Below are 21106 nucleotides of genomic sequence, written 5' to 3'. Positions count from 1 at the left end.
TAATTAAAGCAGAAAGCTTTGTCTTGGTTACTGGGAACATCACTAAACTCCATCAAAGTCACTTTACTTGGATCAACATTTTTCCAGTTTACAAATTTGTTTGTACTAAAAAATGCACAGCATTTTGCTCATGCTATTTATCATGTATGCAACTGTTCACAAAGTACATCAATGATCTGGAAGAGGGGACAACATGTAATGTATTTGATGACACTAAATTGAGTGGAAAAGCAAATTGTGCAAAGAATACAGAGAGTCTGCAAGGGTCTGGTAGATGGAGTACAATGTTGGCAAATCTGAGGTGATCTATTTTGGAAGGAAAAATGGAAGATCACAATATTATTTAAATGACAAGTAATTGCAGCATGATGACATGTGGAAAGGCTTATGCAAGAATTGTAAAAGGTTGGTTTTCAGATGCACCAGGCTATCAAAAAGGCAAATTGAATGTTGGCCTTCATTGCTAGAGGGATTGAATTTAAGAGCAGGGAGGTAATGTTGCAACTGCACAGGGCACTGATGTGACCTTCTGGAGTACTGTGTGCAGGTCCGGTCTCCTTACTTGAGGAAGGATGTACTGGCTTTAGAGGTGGTGCAGAGAAGGTTCAACAGGTTGATTCCTGGGTCTATGAGGAAAAATTCAGTCATCTGGGACTATACTTGCTGGAATTTAGAAGATTCAGAGGGGATCCTTAAGAAACATACAATTATGAAAGGCATGGATAAGATAACAGTAGGTACTTTGGGAGAGGAGACCAGTATTTGGGGACAGAGCCTCAAGATTTAGGGTAGTACATTTAGAACAGAGATGACGAGGAACTGCTATTCCCAGAAGGTGGTGAATCTGTGGAATGTGCTGCCCTTTGAAGCAGTGAAGGTGGCCTCAGTAAATCTATTTAAGATAAGGTTGGATAGATTTCAACAAAGTAAGGGAATTAAGGAATGTGGGGAAAAGGTAGGTAGGTGGAGATTAGCCATGATCACATTGAATGCCAGAACTGGCTTGAAGGGCCAGATGGCCTAATCCTGTTCCTATTTCTTATGTTCATCAAGTATCCCATTATGTGATCTAAATTGTGCCTATTAATTATAGTAGCTTTAAGAAATATGAGAACAAAAGTTTTGTTAAAAAATAAATGTGTATTTGAATGCTATTTTCTAATTTTTCATTTAATATATATTCATTTATAATGTATAGTGCTATTGCAACTGGCAAGAATGGCCTTCATCCTTCAGTCTAAATTGGTTTGACACCCAAGATCCACAGGATTTACAAAGCCAAAAATTGCAGATTCTGAAACTAAGATAAAAGAGAAATTGCTGGATTTACTCAGCTGATTAGGCAGGCACATAAATAAGAGTAAAGCAGAGTTAATAGTTCAGGTCAATAACCTTTTGTCAGAATATTGAATTAAAATGTAATGAGCAAAAGCTATGGCCTATTTTCCATGGAATTCACATTGCACCTCAATGATTAAAGTTAGAAAATTTCAGAGTCGTAACTCTGGAAGGATAAAGCTAGTCATATCTGTTTATTGACAGAAAAATCTCAAAAGCAGCAAAAATGAAAAAAAATGAAGGAAATTAATGTGCATTTTCAAATTCCAGATGTCCTGGATCTATCTTCCTTTTATGATCCCTGTTTAACAACAAATCGCATGGCAGATATGCTGCAATTTATCCCTATCTTGTAATGAACATAACCCAGAGTAAATTGCCTTGAGAGGCAGGTGGTTTGTTTTTAAATTTAAATTTTTTACCCAGCCCCATTCTGCACCAGATCACCATCTGCCGTATTTGCTTTTCCATTTACAGACAAAAGCTCTGATATTTTCACCATTAATTAATGGCAGTGAGGTTGTGGGGCTAGATGATACATAAAAATGCACCATGAGGAGGCGGTTCAAACACAACAGAAGCTGTGAATCATAGAAAAGCTCTGAAGGAAACATATGAGTCAGTAATGATTTTCTACATGAGCAATGTAGCTGGTTTAATTTTCTGAAGCCTTGTTTCAAATGCTGATCAAATTCCCATTTGAAATGGCATATCTGAGTCTGCTCCAACCTAACAATACATTCCAGATACAAACTCCTCTCTTTTCTTCACCTGTACAGTCGGTATGTGGGCCAACATCTTGAAAATGCACATGAAGTAAGTGCTTTCCTTGGTTAAGAAAGTTTGTTTTGGCACTTATACAAGAAATGAACTAAACGTTGCAAGGAAATAATCCCATAACTGTTGTATATCATGTATAAAATTATGATAAAATTGTAAGTAACTTGTAACTAAATGATATTCAATAGTTAAAACTGAACAGAATATGTAATATTAGCAAAGTTAAAATTGAATTTATTGTACCACCTTCAACAACGTAATATATTATGTAATCAGAAATGCTAATTTTTGGATAATTTAGGGGTTGGATCGCCCCGAAACATTCCACATGAATTCCATATAAAATGCAACATCAGATCTTTTAGTTTACATGAAGATGTGCAAGCACAAAGCCTTGGCAATAATAGTACCTTTGGGGATGGTAATCTGACACCCCAGATCTTTCCCTTGCAGGTGGGAGAAAGCCACTTCTTGAAGTCTTGCTCGCTCCAGTTCTGAGAGGTTCTGAATAGGAACAGGCTGCAGTGTGACACTCTGTCCAAACATGATGTTCCAAGTGAAATCACCCTGCAAAGGTAAAACTGCATATAGAAATTAAACAGAAATGAATAAACAGCGTTGAAAAGCCAACAAATTTGTCCTTTTCATATTAGCAACAAGCTGATGGCGCAAGATTAATTAAAGAGAGCAGAACCTAAAGTGAAGCGTTAACACTGACGAAGACCAGTTGGGCCAAATAACCTATTCTGTGCCATGAATTCTGATTAAATCTATTCTAGCTTAATTATCACTTTGAATTGTTCCATTGATGCCCATTCATGGGAACTCATAAGACAAGCATTGGACATTTACATTGAATCATAATTATTAGATATCACAAGGGTGATATCTGAATTGCTGCCAGGATTTGCTTACTACTGATCTCAGTTCTGTCTTCAAATGATGCACTTGCTCCCAAATCAAGTGCTTTTGCAACTTCTATTCACTGGAATAAAAATAAATTGTTATTCGTCACGAAACCAGAAGATTCCTAAGTTCAAATAAAAATTGATGAGCTTGCAAAACACTGAAAGGACAAAGCTTTATTTGGAATAGGAAACAAACCTAGAAATTGAACCCAATTTTGTTCAGCACCAATCGAGATAAAATAAGTTTAACATGAAATTATTGCCCATTATAAAAGTGGGCCTGGCCCCTCCAGCTGTGATCCATGTAAGCACAGCGGATTGTTTTCCAGAAGCATATCCACCCCCAAGGATGTCACCATCCACAAAAAAAGACTGCATTTTCAGACATAAACCAGAGCTAATATCAAAAACCTACAATAGTCTCAAAATCAGCAAACAACATCTCCAGAAATGATTCCATCTTTCATATTGATGTCATATACATAATAACTGCCAGCATATCTGTCAATCGTACAGTGGCATAGTGTTATTCATAGACAGAATGCCACCTTGGCCAACATGGGCATGACGACACCACGTTTTTCCCTCACTTCATGGCAGATGTGCTGCAGCTGGTCTCTGGCTGCCATGGACAGAGTTTGCTGAAGGTCTGACCAACTTCCCAATGAACAGTGCAGGGTCGTGTGAACACTCCCTCCAGCAGCCTTCCTCATCCCCCTGCTCCTGTAGCACCAGCTGCTCTTCAGCCAGTGCCCCATGGTCCTTAGGCTCTGGATTGCAACCTGCACTTCCTCTGGCACCAGCTGCTACCGTTGCATTGTTGGATTCTGCAGAAGACAGCAAAACCTCTGAACCTCTTGGATGCCTCATGCAAGTGCATTCTGGACAGAAGCAGGCACCAGAATCTCATTTTCAAATCAGTGACATTTACCGCAACAATTCTAGGGTTGACCCAGCTCATCAGCAGTGTTGGAACTATAAATTGAATAGGGTGGCATGGTTTGCACAACAGTTAGCATAACGCCTTTACAGTGCCAGCATTTGGGATCGGACCAGGATTCGAATGCCGCGTTGTCTGTAAGAAGTTTGTATGTTCTCCCCATATTTGCATGGGTTTTCCCCGAGGGCTCCAGTTCGAGTTTCCTTTAAAATGTATGGTTTGAAGGAAATGTATGATTATCTGACTATGCATGCTGGACTTTAGAGGAGATCGAAGTGGAACATTTTTGCCTTGGGTGTGATTAGGTCAGTCAGACTGGAATGACATGACTAGGATGCAATAGCCCTATTGGTAAAATGTGCATGAACTCTATTTCCTATGCTCCATGCTAAATTTAAGATGCCACAATAAAAAGTTTGAATAAACTATTTGCTTTAACATGTGCAATGACACATATGATGTTATGTATGTGCTCAGACAATAAATCTGAAATCCAACAACAGATCTTTCAGCTAGTTTTTTTGCCGATTATGGAACTCTTGAATGGACTTAAACAATTACAAGTTGCAATTACAAGTCAGCATTATGGCAGCAGAATTCTCAAGGAGTGAGACAAGCTCAAAGAAGCAGAGGGTTGAATATCACCTGTCGTGCACAGGAGCACCAGCACATCGGAATCAACCAAGACAAATAGAGTGGTCACACCAATGGTTTCTGAAGAGCAAGAGGAACACTTGTTCTGGGCATTTGGGTGTTTATATCTCTTCAGGCAGAAGCTGTAAATATTTGCAAAATTAATTTGATTTTGTTCAGGGATTAACAGAGAAAGGTTATGGCTTTGCAGAGAATCCAGGTTTCTTGATGTTGCCAGATTCCACTAACTGCAGGCACTTTGATTTAGAGTCATGGAGCTAATTGGCACAGAGACAAGCCCTGAGGCCCATCTCATCCACGCTGACCAAATTGCTAATTTGCTTGTGCTTGGGCCCACATCCCTTCCTTATCCATGTACCTATCCAAATGTCTTCTGAGTCATAATCGAACCTGTAGGTACATTTATAATGTACCTTAAGTCTGATTTCTTGTTGAAGCGGAGATTTCAGACACTTTGCTCTTCCCATGGTTCAGATAGGGAAAACATTCTCAATTTCTTGGAGAGGACACGGCCTCCATAAGACAATGCTTTTTTCCTCATTCTTTATCCTCTTCCAGCAGTTTCTACTGCTCTGGTGCTTTCCTTCATTTTCCTAGTTATACATCAGGAAAACCTATATTCTGCAGAGGTTTGGTATGACATCAGAAAATTTAGACAGATGTGTGATGGAAAGTGTCCAGACTGGCTGCATCACAGTCTAGTATGGGGACGCCAATACCCCGAGTGTAAAGCCCTACAAAAGATAGTGGACTCAGCCCAGGACATCACAGGCAAAACCCTCCTCACCATTGAGAGCATCTACAGGGAACACTGCTGTTGGAGAGCAGCTGTAATCATCAAGAATCCACACCACCGGCACACATCTCTACCATAAGGTATAGGGGCCACAAGACTCGCACTACTAGGTTCAGGATCAGCTGCTACCCGTCCACCCTCAGACTCCTCAACAATAAACTCAAATAGGATCTCATTTAAGGTCTCTTACTTTTGCACTTTAAAGATTTTTTTTCCTTTCTGCGTTGTACTCTCTGTATTTGTTTACATTTCCCTATTTGTTTACATGTGTACATTGTGTAGTTTATTTTTTGCACTGGCAATAAGCAGTAACTTTGCCTCACCCTCAGGATAAAGAATATGATGTCATGTATGTGCTCTGACAATAAATCTTTCAAACACCTATCACATCCTGTATGTTCTTATGGCTTGAAGCGACTATAGAGAGCACCGCATAGAATAACAGCAACATCTGAAGAAATCAAATGCCAACCAGGCTAAAGGTAGTGGCTGATTTCTTTAAATTGTGCTGCTTGTGTTGTTTCCTTCCTGCTGTGGAGTGTGAGCTTAGCTGTGCAAACTTAAAGGATGTTAGTCGGAGCTTCAAGTTCCATAATGATAATACAACTATTCATGCCATGCTGAAATGTTCACCAAAATGACATGCTGTGCAATTATGCATGAAGTTAAAGGGACAGTCTTTAAAATCCGCCCTCAGCAAAGAGAAAGCGGTACGAAGATAAGAAGGATCAGGGAGTAAAGTCCAGAGTTTAATTTCAGGCACACGAGGGGAGGGCGATACAAATTGACAGAGCACAAGTGACAAGTGGCAAAGACAGGATCAGAGTGAGAATGGGTGGGGAGGGGGAGTGTGTTCTAATATTTTCAGGAACTAAAACAAATAAAAATCTTCCAGCCTGCTCGTTTTCTTCAACATTACAGAAAGAACACGACAAAAATTTTGCACGCATGTAAATAATTATATATATATATTTCCTTACTTCTCTTAAAATTATATATTAAGTTTACTTACATTCCACATCCCAGGACAAATGATTTGAGCTATATTTAAGCTTAAAATATAAAAACATAGAGCATTCAGGGCTGAGATCATACTCAGTCTTCCATTAGCATCAGGCAGTGTCTGACAGTCAAACTCCACCCTCTGTTACATTCATGGGAAGAGAGGTGTGTGCTACTGACCAGAAAAGCCACTCTAACGATACTGCAAGGCCAGATGGATAAAGCTGGACAACTTGAGTATCTCCATATGGAGGCCTTGATACAGCAATGCGATTTGCACAACAAATAAAACGATTTCAGATGCTACCTGGATTAAACTCTAACATTTGGCACCTCGACATTTGGTTACAACTTAAATGCAAACCAATAGCTGCAGTCAGAAAAATTACAACAGTTTTATTTTGCATAATGACTATATTTGGTTGAGATTGGGTGGTGAATGCATGGAACCAGCTATCAGTGGAGGTGGCTGAGAGAGGTACTATTATACCGTGTAAGAAACATTGAAGCAGATACTTGGAAAGAAGGCAATTACCAAACTGCAGCCTACAGGCCAACTGCAGCTGGTTGCCCATTTTTAGGTTGCTTAGGGAGAATGTTAAAAATAAAATAGAGTATAGCCTGTTAGAACATAAACTCTAACAACATATTGTACTGTATGTACATTGCACTTCTTAGCTTCAAGACGATGTTGCTGCCAATTTGAACAACTACGGCTGACTGTTGGAATGTTACGCATCAATGAAAATGTTAACTTCAGTTAAAAGAAGTGTTTACCTCAGTTTAAAAAAAATGTTTATCTCAGTTGATTGAACATGGCGGAACCAAAAAGACGGAAAATAGCAAGGGAGCGCTGAAAATTTCAAACACAGTTGGAAAATGAATACTTTTTACAGAAGTCAAGGGGAAATGTGTTTATTTGATTTGCAAGGAATGTTTTATACCCAGCTTTTTATTTTGCACTCCTTTTTGAATGAGAGTTTTAAAGAGCTTTATCGTATTCATTTAAATTGAATGCAAGAGCAGCAGGTTCAGAAATGTCTTCTGTAATTTGCAAGCACATCAATAAACTACTGTCAACAGTTAAACTGTTCACTGGTGTTGTATAGTTATTACAATAGAAAATTAATTTTCAATGGCACAGGGGTTTTCTAGTCTAAAAACACCATTTTTCTTGCAATGTAACTGGTTGAAAATGCTGGGCTTCATATTGTTTGGCCCGTGTCTTCTTACATTTTTCTGTATCTGGCCCACAATCAAAAAAGTTTGGCCACCCTTGGTTTGGAGCAGGGATGGCCAACCTTTTCATTTTTAATTTAGACATACAGCATGGTTACACGCCATTTCGGCCACGAGTATGTACCAGGTGTGTAGGTTAATTGGGCAGCACAGACTCGTGGGCTAGACTCGTGGGATATGGATATGGATATAAGGCAGGTGGGACTAGATGTGGGTGAGGCATTTTGGTCAGTGTGGTCAGGTTTCCATGTTGTATGGCTTTATGACTATGACTGATATAAATGAAACTTCTTTGCTCTTTAACCTCTGTCTGTCTGGAAGATATGTAGTGTGGTTTGAGGTGACTGAGCCTTTTTTACCCATGTGGTGGCCAGTATATAATTAAGGTTAGAAAATGGATTATAAAGAAGAAATGACAGCATTTCACTGCATAAATAATACAGAAAATGTTTTTGCTTCTTTGAACTGTTTGCATGCACTTCTGGCAGAAATTTGAACCATACACTTCCTGTGTTACCCAAACTCTGGAGTCATTTTTCCGGTTAATGTAGCGGAAATTGGATTTAACTTCTCAATGTACAATTTCTTTGGTCTCAGTAAACATGCAGCAGATTGGGAAATATAGGTGAATGACAGGGTCACTGCTGAGACAAGAATTTAATCATGTCTGATTTCCCCTCTTGGCTTTGGACACTGCAGTACTGCTAAAAGCCTCAATTCAAGCTGGAGGAGCCCAATGCAGCATATGTCTTAATTTCCCTCAGGGTTCCATCAGGTCATTACATAGTGAGGGGTTCCTGTCGCATATCATTTCACCAATAAATACTTCAACCTCATATTCCTCTTCATTATCCTGACCCCCTCTCCACTTCTCTTCGTCTCATTTAACTTGTGCCTAACAGGCAGAGCAGCAAATACAAGCTCCGTACGCAGCTCTGGCTTAGGAATGCATCATGCCTTCTAAATTTTATTAATTAGAAAAAAAAATGATGATGGCAATTTCGTAAAGCATTTGCTCTCGACCTTTTTCTTTCCACTCACTTACCACTTTAAGTAATCCCTATGCTGTCGGTGCTCTGTGAAAAATAAGGGACTGCTTAAGGTGGGATGCGAGTGGGAAGGGAAGGTTAAAAATCACAGCTCTAGACCCAATTGTTACTGAAATATTTTGCTTGAGAAGAATTATCATTGGCCCATTTCCTTTGGAGTTTATGAAACTGTGCACATATCGAGTCAATTAGGTATGATTAAAACAGTGGTTTGCAAACTTTTTCTTTCCACTCACATACCACCTTGAACAATCCCTTACTAATCACAGAACACTAATGGCATAGGGAATACTTAAAGTGGAATGTGGGTGGAAAGAAAAAGGTTGAGAGCCACTGTCTTAAAGTAAGGAAGTCAAAACTTCTATTTTTTTTTGCTGATGCCTACCCATCCTAATTTGGTTATAAGACAAAGCAAACAGGGAAGTAAGGTTAGCATAGCGGAATGCTGTTACAGCACCAGCAATCGGGACCAAGGTTCGAATCCCACACTGTCTGTAAGGAGTTTTTATATTCTCCCAGTGACTGCATGGGTTTACCCCAGTTTCCCCTCATCCTTCAAAACGTAACAGGGCCTTTAGGTTATTTGGGAATTGGGTGGCACAGTCTTGTGGGCCAAAAGGGCCTGTTATTGTGCTATATGTCTAAACTTTAAAGAAAATTAAATTTAAACAAACACAAAAATGGTTGAAATCCAAGTACTAGCTTAATAGGCCCAAACTTCAAAATGTGCACATAGACCCATCCTTCAGAAGCAAGAACACAGGCCTATGCTCCATATAAAGCACACAGGCCCACCCTCCACAGAAGGCACATAGCACACAGGCCCAACCCCCACAGAAGGCACACAGACCCATCTCCCACAGGAGATAGGCAGGTCATCTTGCACAGAGGACCTCAAGCCATTTGTTCAAATATACAAACTTGGCTATTATGTAATGTTATTTTCAGTCATTTATTCACCTAAATCTCATGATTCTTCTATGATGTAGGAGATGTTCAATTTTGGACTATTTCATAGTTTATTTGATGTTTAACTGCCAGTTTGCAAGCTTTCTCATGTTTTTAAGTACGGGGTTGCATTATCTCTCATTTTTAGATCTAAACCATTATTTGGCATAAGTTACAAAATTATGATATTCTATTACTTGTCTAAATCATTAGGATAAATTAGGGATTATTTTTTTCCAAATAGACTATACTTGAGGAAAGTCTCATCAATACGTTGCACATCACCTGTTATGAGGAACACGATTAACGTAATGATTGCCATGGTTTAATGTGAAGCCTCCTTCATCATTTCCGCAACCTACTACAGACACATCTTCCCTTTTCCACTTTCCATAGGGAGAGTACCCTCCTTGACTCCTTCATCCATTCCTCCCTCCCCACTAATTGACCCCATGACACCTACTGCTATGACTTCAGGAGATGCTCCATTTGGGTCCACACATCCTCCCTCGCCACTGTTCAGGGCCCCAAGCAGTCCTTCCAAGTTATTCACTTCTGAATCTGCATGGGTCATCTACTGCAGACAGTGCTCTCGTTGTGGTCTCTTTCACATTGGAGAGACTTGATGCATTGAATAGATGATCACTTTGCTGACCATCCTCGACTCTGTCCACCACAATAACATGGATATTCCAGTGGCCACCCATTTCAATTCCCTGTCCCATTCCCTTGCTAACATGTCTGTCCATGATCTCTTGCACTGCTAGAATGAGACCACTCACAAATTAAAAGAACACCACTCCTCATCTTCCACTTGGGCATCCTCCAACCTGATGGCATTAATATCGACTTCTCCGGTTTCCATTAAAATCCCACCCCATCTTCTTCTGCCTGTCTCCTTTCCTCTAGTTCTCTCTCTCTCTTCCCTTTTCTATCTGTCTCCTTTCACCTGTCCTCTTATCATATGCAATTAACAACTTTTGTGTGTTGGTCTGGACTCCTCCCCCTCCCATTTCCCGCTTTCTTTATTTTTCCCTTTCAAAATATTTTTATTGAGTTTAACATAACAATCCATATACAAAATATTAATAAAGCAAGGCAACAATAATGTATATGAACATAAAATCAGACTAAATCCAGAGAATGTCATATTTTAAATTCCTTATTATTAAATGTGAATATCCGTTAAAAATGATTATACATATAAATCAATTAAATATTATAGCAAATCACATTATATCTTAATAAGATCTGAAAAAAGGGATATTATACAGGATAATTTAAATCCACATGCAAAAGAGAAACCCTGAAACTAATCTAACCCCTCCCTCTAATCAAGGTTAAATCCACATGTAAAAGAGAAGCCCTAAAACTAATCTAACCCCTCCCTCTAATCAAGGTTACAAAAATAATTATGATCATTACAAAATTATGGGCAGAATATTTTTAATTCTTTGTCAACTATTTTTAAGGTTAAATTAGATTATTGCCTTTTAACTGCTCTATTTGGTTTTTCCCGTGAACTGGATAAACTTTTATCGGTATCTCAAGAGAAAGTTTTAGCTTTTAGCACGTTGATAGCCAGATGAGCAGATTTAATGAAATGGAAAGATGAACTCCCATCAACTCATGCACAGAAGCTACATGATGTAATGTCATATCTAATCTTAGAGAAAATTAAGTATCGTATTAAAGATTTTTTTTAAAATTCAGTTGACTAAGTATGTGGCTCATTTATTAACTATTATCATAATTGCCAGGTTTCGAGGATTTGGGTCCTCCAGGGCTGATCCATCTGTCTTCTTAAGGTTATGACCTGATCCATCTTTGCATTTTTTTTGTAACCCAGTCTTTATTTTTTGCTTATACCTTGAAAAAGTGCTCAGGCCCAAAATGCCGGTAGTATAGCTTTACTTCCTATGGATCCTGCGAGACTAGCTGAGTTACGACAATCACAGCGTGTGCAGAATTTTGTGTTTCACTCTTTTCAGAGCAACGAGTAATGGATAATAAATGGCAACAGCATCCCGGCACCATAGATCCAACAGCATGTACCAGCTCTGCTGATTCAAATACTTATTTGGATTCTCAATCACAATCTTATTCATGAGGAAACAAATCCTGTTCCAAGATTTCTCTTCTTAATGTTCAGTGGATAGACCCCCGGCAATTAATTTTCTCTAATTATATGAAGTTATTTACTTTTGAATTTAAAGTTTTTCTTAGATATGGTGTATGTTTACTGGTCAATATTAAAAAAAAGAAAGGATACTCAGTCGTCCACTTGTAGTCCTTCCCTGAACTTGACCTTTCCTTCCTTTCTTTTCCAGATTTACACTCAGTTATGGTCTCTCTCACACCAACATTGTACACAATTAGGGCATATAATTGATATGAGCATGTCAGAAATTTCCACCCCAATGGAGGAAATTGCCAACTCCTCCCTACAAAGGAGTTAATTCCCTTCATTTCCATTCACGTTGCTGGATCTGGTAAAGTAACTTCCAACCATATCATCTTTATCTCTCCCAGTGGAGTCTGGCACACCTATCTTCAGCCAGTCTCACCCACCTTACCAAACTGAAAATAAATAGGCATTCCCTGTTTGTCAGATTTTGTCGTTAGGATTCTCTAGCCTTTATGCAATCCTTCCATAATGAAGGAAATGTTAATGAATAAAAACACTGCAAGAAGATTAAACCTGAGCGGCACATTTAGTATTGCGATTAGTGCAACCTATTACTGTCAGTGACCCGGGTTCAAATCCATCAATGTCTGCAAGGCGTCTGTACATTCTCCCTGTAACCATGTGGGTTATCTCTGGGTGCTCTAGTTTCATCCCTGCCTTCTGGGGTGTTGTGGTGTTGTAGATTAATTGGATGTAATTGGGAGATACAGGTTCATGGGCTGGAGGGGCCAGTCAATGTGCTGTATGATTACATTTTAGAAACTATTTAATCCCCTCATGAAGATTCCCAGTGGTTGATTGAAACAGCAGCTTTCATCATGCAATAGTTGGGAGGTTCCTGTTGGAATGACTGGATTTCAAGTCTCGGTACAACATATTTGGAAAAACAACCATTTCCCTATCTTCAAATTACAAATTTCAATTAAATGCTGAACCTGGGGAAATGTAGCATGGTTTTCAAAGTTTCAGGACTTTTTTTCTTTATTCTGAAGAATGTGTTCTACACTTACACATTGTTTCATCTTGTATTTGTATGTTTGAGTTCTTAAGATAACACATGTATGAAGGAAAAGGTTCTTTACTTTAAAGTTGTTATAAACAGTACCATGAGGGTGCAAACCTCCATTACAGATAGAGCATACTGTGTGTCAGCCCCCTGCTGGCAGCCAAATCTAATCAAACAGAAAGAGATTGCTAGTTGCCTTGCAACCACGATCACTATCATTCCCCACAATGGTGCTATGAAACTAGAAATGGCAAATTATAGTGTGTTACAGTATGAGTGGCAGGGATGCAATTAGTAGTTTTGGGTGATTTCAGAGATGGAGCAGGTTCTGAACATCCACTGAGCCCATGTATTAATCTGGTGTGTCTTGCATTAGAGGGAGGGAAACAACTTTACAAGATGGAATATTGAAAGAAAGATAAAGGGATGGATGAGATGGTCTGCTTAGGACTTGTGCCTTGTCATCAAGAAGCTAGACAGAACATATGAGAAAAGCAAGGTATGTGTTCTTTAATTTATAGAAACTCAACCAAACTCATCTCAAATCATAAAAAGTAATCAAGTATGCCCTCAGAGTCAAAGGGGTTACACAGAACATCTGTTTATTTATATGATTCTCTATCACAGAAACGATCACATTTGACTTGTAAATTCAAATAAAGCCAAAGTATTTGTATAAAACAATTACTGCTAGTAAAAGTCTTAAGAGTTTTCAGAAATGAATTCAGCTTTGAGGAAAATATTAGCCTTGGCTCACATCTCTATTCAACAGTAATCATTTTGCCTTGAGTCAACTCCCTTTTAACATTAAAATTTTTGCGTGGAGACTCTATCCTAGGACTTCACTTTCACATAAACTTCCTGTCCCTCATAGTCTCCTCATTCATGGAACGTGGATGATTCTAGCATATGCCAGCACCTTTGTTTTTATTCCTAATCACCCCTAACTGTCTGTAGGACCCGCTGCAGTCCTCATAAGAACGGTTTTTCTATTGTACCACTGAGTTAATCCCAGTGATTAACAGTGAAGGAAAAAAAACAATTTCAAAGCTAGAATAGCTTTTAAACTGTAAGTGCACACAGCCCAGGGCATCACAGGCAAAATCTTCCCCACCATTGAGGAAATCTACATGGAAAGCTGCCGTCGAAGATCGGCAGCAATTATCAAGGATCCACACCACCCAGCACATGCTCTGTACTCGCTGCTGCCTTCGGGAAAGAGGTACAGGTGTCACAAGAATCGCACCACCAGATTCAGCAACAGCTGCTACTCTTCACTATCAGATTCCTCGACAACAAACTTAATCATGGACTTATTTAAGGACTCTTACTTTTGCACTTCATTGTTTTTTTTGTTCGCTCTGCTTTGCACATTTGTTTACTTTCGTTATCTGTTTACAGTTTTTTTATTTGTTTACATGTGTATGCTGTGTACAGTTTCTTTCTTTGCCCTACCAATAAGTGGTAATTCTGCCTCACCCACAAGAAAAAGAATCTCAGTGTGATGTCATGTATGTACTCCGACAATAAATCTGAAATCTGAAAGTTGCAAGTGCTTCCTAGCACTGGTTATGTTTATTCTTCCAGCTTTGAAGGGTTGTGGATTTTGGAAGGAGCTGTTGAAGAAAGTGCCATCTGTAAATGGTTTGCACTTGCGAGCTCAGAGAACCAGTGGGTGCATAGGTGACTGTCACAAAGTCTACTTTGTCCTGAAAGTGTTATCGCTTTTTAAGCTTTGTGCCAACAACATCCAATCAGGTAATCAGTTCCATTATACTCCTGAATTGTGTATTATTGATAGATGAGAAGCTTGGGATGAATGACTCACTGTTTGATGCCCTAAATCCAACCTCAATATCTAATTAAATGGACCAGTTAAGTTTATGGCCTGTGGTAATCCCAGGTATGTTAACACTGAAGACTTGGCATGAATGTCAATGTATGGACTCATTCTTGGTTGGAATATTTAATGCCTGGCCTTTGTGTGACATAACTTAAGTGCCCTCCAAAATGCATGAGGTTGGAAGGTTAATTGCATGTATTTGGCCAGCACGGGTTTCATGGGGCCTTCCACCATGCTGTACAATAAAAATGAAGTTAAATTAAAATTAATGTTGCATGAGCTGATTCATTTTCTGAGGAGCCCTGAATGGAATTAAACACAATGCAATCATCAGTGAAAATCTTGTTTCCTAAATGATCAAAGAGGGAAAGGCCTAAATAAAGCAGATAGTTGGGCCTGGAACACCACCCAGAGGAACATTTGAACAGATGAAACACCAAAAACTATCCACAGATAGGACATCCAACTATACAGCACAGGTAGAGCCTCTCTGGCCCACAATTTCTGCGCCAAATATTATGGCAGATTAAGCTAAATCTCTTCTGCCAGCACGTGATCCATTTCCCTCTATTCAATATACACTCATGCATCTATCTGGAAGCTTCTTAAATGTTACAATCATGTCTGTTTCCATCACTACCCCTGGCAGCCCATTCTAGGCTCCTAACACTCTGTGTAAAGACTTGCCTTGCACATCTCCTTTAAACTTTCCTCTCTTCACCCTAAATACATGCCCTCTAATAGTTGACTATTTTATCCTGGGACAAAGATCTCTATCCAAAACACTCATATTTACAAAGGAAAAGTTATTTATTTGTATATATCAATACACGCCCTGCATATGTATTGTTTGTCTATATGTGTGTTATATCTGGTTGTGTGGCTGCATGTTTTGCACCGAGGACCGGAGAGCGCTGTTATGTCGGGTTGCCCTTGTGCAATCAGATAACAAACTTGACAATCTATGCCTCGTATAATTTTATAAATGTCATCAGGTCACCTCTGAGCCTCTAACACTCTTGAGAAAATAGCCAAAGTTTATCCAACTTCTCCTTATAGTTCATGCCCTCTAATCCAGACAATGTCATGGTAAATCTCTTCTCTACCCTTTTGAAAGCCTCAACATCCTTCAGGAAATGGGACAACCAGAAATTAACTCACTACTTCACGTTAGACCTAATGAAAGTTTTAAATAACTCAAAACTAATATCCTCACATGGCAATGACGGCAAGCATGCCAGATGCCTTCTTTACTACCTCATCTATCTGCATAGACATTTTGAGGGAACTTTGGGCTTGGACCTCCAGATCCCTCTGTTCAACAATGTTGTTGAGGGCCCTACCATTAAGCGTTCCCCTTACATTTGACCTCTTATGGTAGAACACCTCACACTTACTCAAAGTTAAATTCCATCTGAAGCTGAACAAAGAATATTTCAGGCATTTTCAAATTTAATTTCTTCATAATATTTTAATTCAATGGGCCCAAAATTAACCCGCACATAGATCCAATGATCTGGTTCACTACTGTGAAAGAAATTTTGATGAAAACTGTATGCTTTAATCTTAAGCCACCTCTTCATCGCACAATTCTACAACCAGGACATTTCAAGCAAATAAAAGGCTTGGAAGATCACCATAGCAACCATTTTAGCAACTAATGTTCTTTGCAGAAATATCATTGTATTGAATTTTTCTGAAACGTCATGCAGTTATGAAGAAAAATAAGTTGAATTATATGCCCAATACAAAAGTCTTTTTGGAGAACAGAATTGAAATTAAGGAGAGGGAACATTGTGTCTACTTTAGTGTCAGAAACACATTATTTTCAATGGAACTTCCATCATCAGTTCCAGGGAATACTAATATCCTCATTTAGCAATTCAGCACCTTATCAATAAGATAAACAACATTGGGGCCAGGGGCAAGGTGATGGAAGTAATAGTGTGTGTGGCTGCAGCTGGGCCCAATGCAGTCTTCACAAGTCTTCTCTTCAGAAGTGACTGGTGAGGCATTAGGATCTTGAGGCCTGGTTTATTTAATCAAATTATCCCAAGCACCATGTTGTCTGATATAACATGAGGGAACCTTTTCCATATCTTCAATCTTTAAACAATTATATGCTAATATCATTTCAGAAAATGCACCATTACTGCTCAGAACAAAACTGGATGGGATCTAAATGGAGGCAATTAATATGGTGTCCATTGACCTGTGCATCTTAATCTATTATTGAAAGCACATAAAACTCATACTGAAACATAATTAAAGCTAGCCTATATTGATTTAAAGGGAGGTATTATGTTGTTGGGATCTTGAAATTTACTTCATTCTTCAGCGACTTCTTCAAGGAAACACAGGATTTTGGTGAACAGCGAACATGCTGGCTTTCTGAGATATTTTTGGAGGGTTCACCAACATCATTAGATACAAGCTTATAAAGTAAAGGGAGAATGGGGCCACTGAGGTGAATAATCGGAACTTACGGACAAAGAAATGTGGCACAAGACCAACCTCACAAAATCCATCTCTCCCCAATGACACCACTAGTTTCATACACTACTCAATAAAATAAGACCCCATTATTCATCTACCTCTGATGCTTCACAATTATTGCTCAAACTTGGCAATCAAATGCACCACCCCATACACACCATCATTCCAAGCTTAATTACCGCATCTCATGTACACACTCAGCCGTTCAACCAAGCACCAGCACATTGCAAGGCACTCACTAATGCACATCCTTCGACTTTGCAAGAGGAAGCGGTTTGTAATCAGATCTAGCGGCAACTGGGAAGGAACTTTCTCTTTTGTTCAACCCCCAAGAGGAGTGAGCAGTGGCTGTGACTGCGCCTCTAACCAAGATCAGGGATAAAACAAACAGTATTATTCTAACTCATCCTTCCTCGTGTCATTCCTCCATTGATCCCAATCTCTGTGACTTTCAGGATTCAATGATATAAACTTATATATTTTACATAATTTTTTCTCTCCTCACCTCAACCTTTCACCTGGTTTAAGCAGTTATGGTTAAGAAGCAAGAAAGTTATGATAAAAGCATAATCTTGATCTGATCCTTGCAACCATATCAGATAATAGAACCATTTATGGCAGAGGTTATTATGCAGGGAGAATCTGGATCCAGAGGTAAGTGAAAAACACACACAAGTTCTGGAGAAACTCAGCAGGTCAAACAGTGCCTTTTTGTACATCATGGGGTTACTTCATTAATGCAGCCAAAAACTATCCAACATTTGACTGGTGCTGCCCCTTCAGTGATGCAGTGAGTGACAGTGTCACCAGAGGCCCCTGTGTTCCCTATTCCCTGTGTTGGCCTCCAAGAAGTAAGTGGCTGAGGCAGGTGCGGAATTGGGGTGGGGCGCTGTTGGGGCCTGGGCGAGCGCAGTCTCGGAATGTGGTCGGGGCTGGGGGAGAACACTGTTGAGGGAGAAACACTGTCAGACTAGCGGGCGAACACTGTCAGGCTGGCGGGGAGTGCAGTGGGCTGTCAGGGGAGAGGAGTGGGCCAGCGGTGTACTGAGTGGTACAGCAGGGAGTGAGGTTGGGGCAGGAGCAATGGCTGTCCTTCTTACCCATAATCCCCCACACTGCTGGAACCGCTCTGGTATTCCAGCAACGTTGGCGGTGGGTGGGTTATGGGTAAGGAAATGGCCAATGTCATTTTTTACCTCTCACAAATTGACCAGCAGCGGCTACATGGTGCGTGTAGATGGGTAGACAATGTACCTTTGAGGTGGTTTGCCTACCCATGCAGCATTTTTTTAAATTCTACCCACCAATTGGCCTGTACACAATCATGTTTCAAACTAATTTGTAAACCCCTACTGATCTCATTTGCTTCATAAATGCTTAAGAGTTCACTCAGAATAAGCAAATGATTTTTCAAAGTAAGAATGTTGTGTCACAGTATTTGTTGGTTTACATCCGGTACCGCACGGATGGCAGTCTCTTCAATCTGAGGCGCCTGCAAGCTCACACCAAGACACAAGAGAAACTTGTCCGTGAACTATTCTTTGCAGATGATGCCGCTTTAGTTGCCCATTCAGAGCCAGCTCTTCAGCGCTTGACGTCCTGCTTTGCGGAAACTGCCAAAATGTTTGGCCTGGAAGTCAGCCTGAAGAAAACTGAGGTCCTCCATCAGCCAGCTCCCCACCATGACTACCAGCCCCCCCACATCTCCATCGGGCACACAAAACTCAAAACGGTCAACCAGTTTACCTATCTCGGCTGCACCATTTCATCAGATGCAAGGATCGACAATGAGATAGACAACAGACTCGCCAAGGCAAATAGCGCCTTTGGAAGACTACACAAAAGAGTCTGGAAAAACAACCAACTGAAAAACCTCACAAAGATAAGCGTATACAGAGCCGTTGTCATACCCACACTCCTGTTCGGCTCCGAATCATGGGTCCTCTACCGGCACCACCTACGGCTCCTAGAACGCTTCCACCAGCGTTGTCTCCGCTCCATTCTCAACATCCATTGGAGCGCTCACACCCCTAACGTCGAGGTACTCGAGATGGCAGAGGTCGACAGCATCGAGTCCACGCTGCTGAAGATCCAGCTGCGCTGGATGGGTCACGTCTCCAGAATGGAGGACCATCGCCTTCCCAAGATCGTATTATATGGCGAGCTCTCCACTGGCCACCGTGACAGAGGTGCACCAAAGAAAAGGTACAAGGACTGCCTAAAGAAATCTCTTGGTGCCTGCCACATTGACCACCGCCAGTGGGCTGATAACGCCTCAAACCGTGCATCTTGGCGCCTCACAGTTTGGCGGGCAGCAGCCTCCTTTGAAGAAGACCGCAGAGCCCACCTCACTGACAAAAGGCAAAGGAGGAAAAACCCAACACCCAACCCCAACCAACCAATTTTCCCTTGCAACCGCTGCAATCGTGTCTGCCTGTCCCGCATCGGACTGGTCAGCCACAAACGAGCCTGCAGCTGACGTGGACTTTTTACCCCCTCCATAAATCTTCGTCCGCGAAGCCAAGCCAAAGAAGATTAGAACAGAACTAATCTTAGGAAATGAAAATTAAAATCTAAGAGCCATGGTTACTTTCCAGATTCTGCTTGACTGGCCAAGTTCTTTCAGATATTTCTCTGAGTCATTTTGCATAACCATTTGTAAAAGAGCAGAAAACAAATTAAGTCAAAGAGCAATCACATAACAGGAAGTTGTGTAGTCTGTAATGTGAACATGCTCAGAGCTGGCAAAACTCAGCAGGCCACGTGGCATCTATGGGAAGCAAAAGGTAGCCAACATTTTAGCCTGAACCTTTCATCAGGAATCTTTTCTTTCCTTCTGGAGGCAACTTGTCCTGCTACGTTTCTCCAGCAGTTTTGTTTTTGAAACTCGACCCGAGCATCTGCAGAATTTTTTGTTTAACTGGAATGTGAAGATGTAAAGCTACCCAGCTCTGAGATCCTGGGAAAGAATAAACTGGAACAGAAATTAAACTGGAAGTCTCCTGCCAAGAGAGGAGCAAATAGTGGAAGCTCCACTTGAATTTCACTCCATTTTACATGCACCCAACTGCAACATCTGACCCATGATAACAAAGGATTAACTGAACATTTTCACAAACCCCTAAAAAGCTACAACATATATTTACATTGTTGACCCCATCAAACACTGAATTCATCACAACATTGGAAGAAAATAAATCCAATTGCTCTTTGGATACTTCAATCAGGGAAGCCATTGAGTTTGTAAAGAGTTTTGATTTACATTGATGACTAGATTATAAATTACTCAGACCAAGTAAAACTTGGATTTTTCTTTATGTTAAAAATCATCCTCAATAAAGAGTCAAAAGTGTTACTGGTTTAACTATCCACCTCCATATGGGATCAGCCAGGTTGATTGCTCCATGTTTTCACATCCAGGATCAGTGGCATATCCTCAAAAAATCAATACAAATACACAGCATTTAGGGAGGCCATTCAGCCTCCAGTGCTCACATGAGTGTTGCTGGCAAGGTCAGTATTTATCCATCTGAACCACCTACACAAATGGTTACAGTCTTCTCTTAAAGACACTCTCATAATATTGTTATATTAGGAGACCGACGAAATAGTGATGAGGAATAGCAATTTATTTCCAAATTAGGATAATGTGCAACTGAGTGGCAGCGTCTCCATGTGCAAGTTGCACTTTCCTAATGGCTTGAGGTTGCATGCTAGTAAGATTTTGTTTGCATAGTCTAGGTAAACAACAAATATAAGTGTGTGTTCTGCACCCACAGTACTCTGGCCGTGAAGGGAATAACTGAGTGGTGGTCAAATTTTGCTGTGGATAGTGAAATGCATAATTTGTACTGCATTCCCTCATTAAATTGCAGATCCTAATTTCTGTCACCTCGATGATATGAAATCTTTGGCACAT

The 21106-nt window shown here is 40.1% G+C and overlaps 1 protein-coding gene and 1 long non-coding RNA gene across 5 annotated transcripts in view; one reads left to right on the top strand and one right to left on the bottom strand.

Moving 5' to 3' along the window:
* The window catches only part of LOC138740477 (uncharacterized), a 133944-nt gene extending 126474 nt beyond the window's left edge, over positions 1-7470 (top strand). The window contains exons 6-7 of one of the 2 annotated variants that reach the window (XR_011342933.1): positions 2572-2693; positions 7097-7470. This is a non-coding gene — a long non-coding RNA (uncharacterized lncRNA). Of the gene's footprint in view, positions 1-1198; positions 1339-2571; positions 2694-7096 lie in introns of those variants that run through there. The other variant, XR_011342934.1, reaches the window with a different exon arrangement.
* LOC138740476 (rho GTPase-activating protein 6-like) overlaps positions 1-21106 on the bottom strand; it is a 105942-nt gene that overhangs the window by 72740 nt on the left and 12096 nt on the right. For all 3 annotated transcript variants that reach the window (XM_069893175.1, XM_069893176.1, XM_069893177.1), the window contains exon 2: positions 2529-2685. In XM_069893175.1, coding sequence (XP_069749276.1) covers positions 2529-2664 — 136 coding nt within the window. In that variant the 5' untranslated portion in view covers positions 2665-2685. The remainder of the gene's footprint in view (positions 1-2528; positions 2686-21106) is intronic.

The sequence above is a fragment of the Narcine bancroftii genome, chromosome 8, assembly GCF_036971445.1.
Source record: "Narcine bancroftii isolate sNarBan1 chromosome 8, sNarBan1.hap1, whole genome shotgun sequence".
Taxonomy (NCBI): Eukaryota; Metazoa; Chordata; class Chondrichthyes; order Torpediniformes; family Narcinidae; genus Narcine; species Narcine bancroftii.
This window is presented reverse-complemented; position numbering and strand designations above follow the sequence as displayed.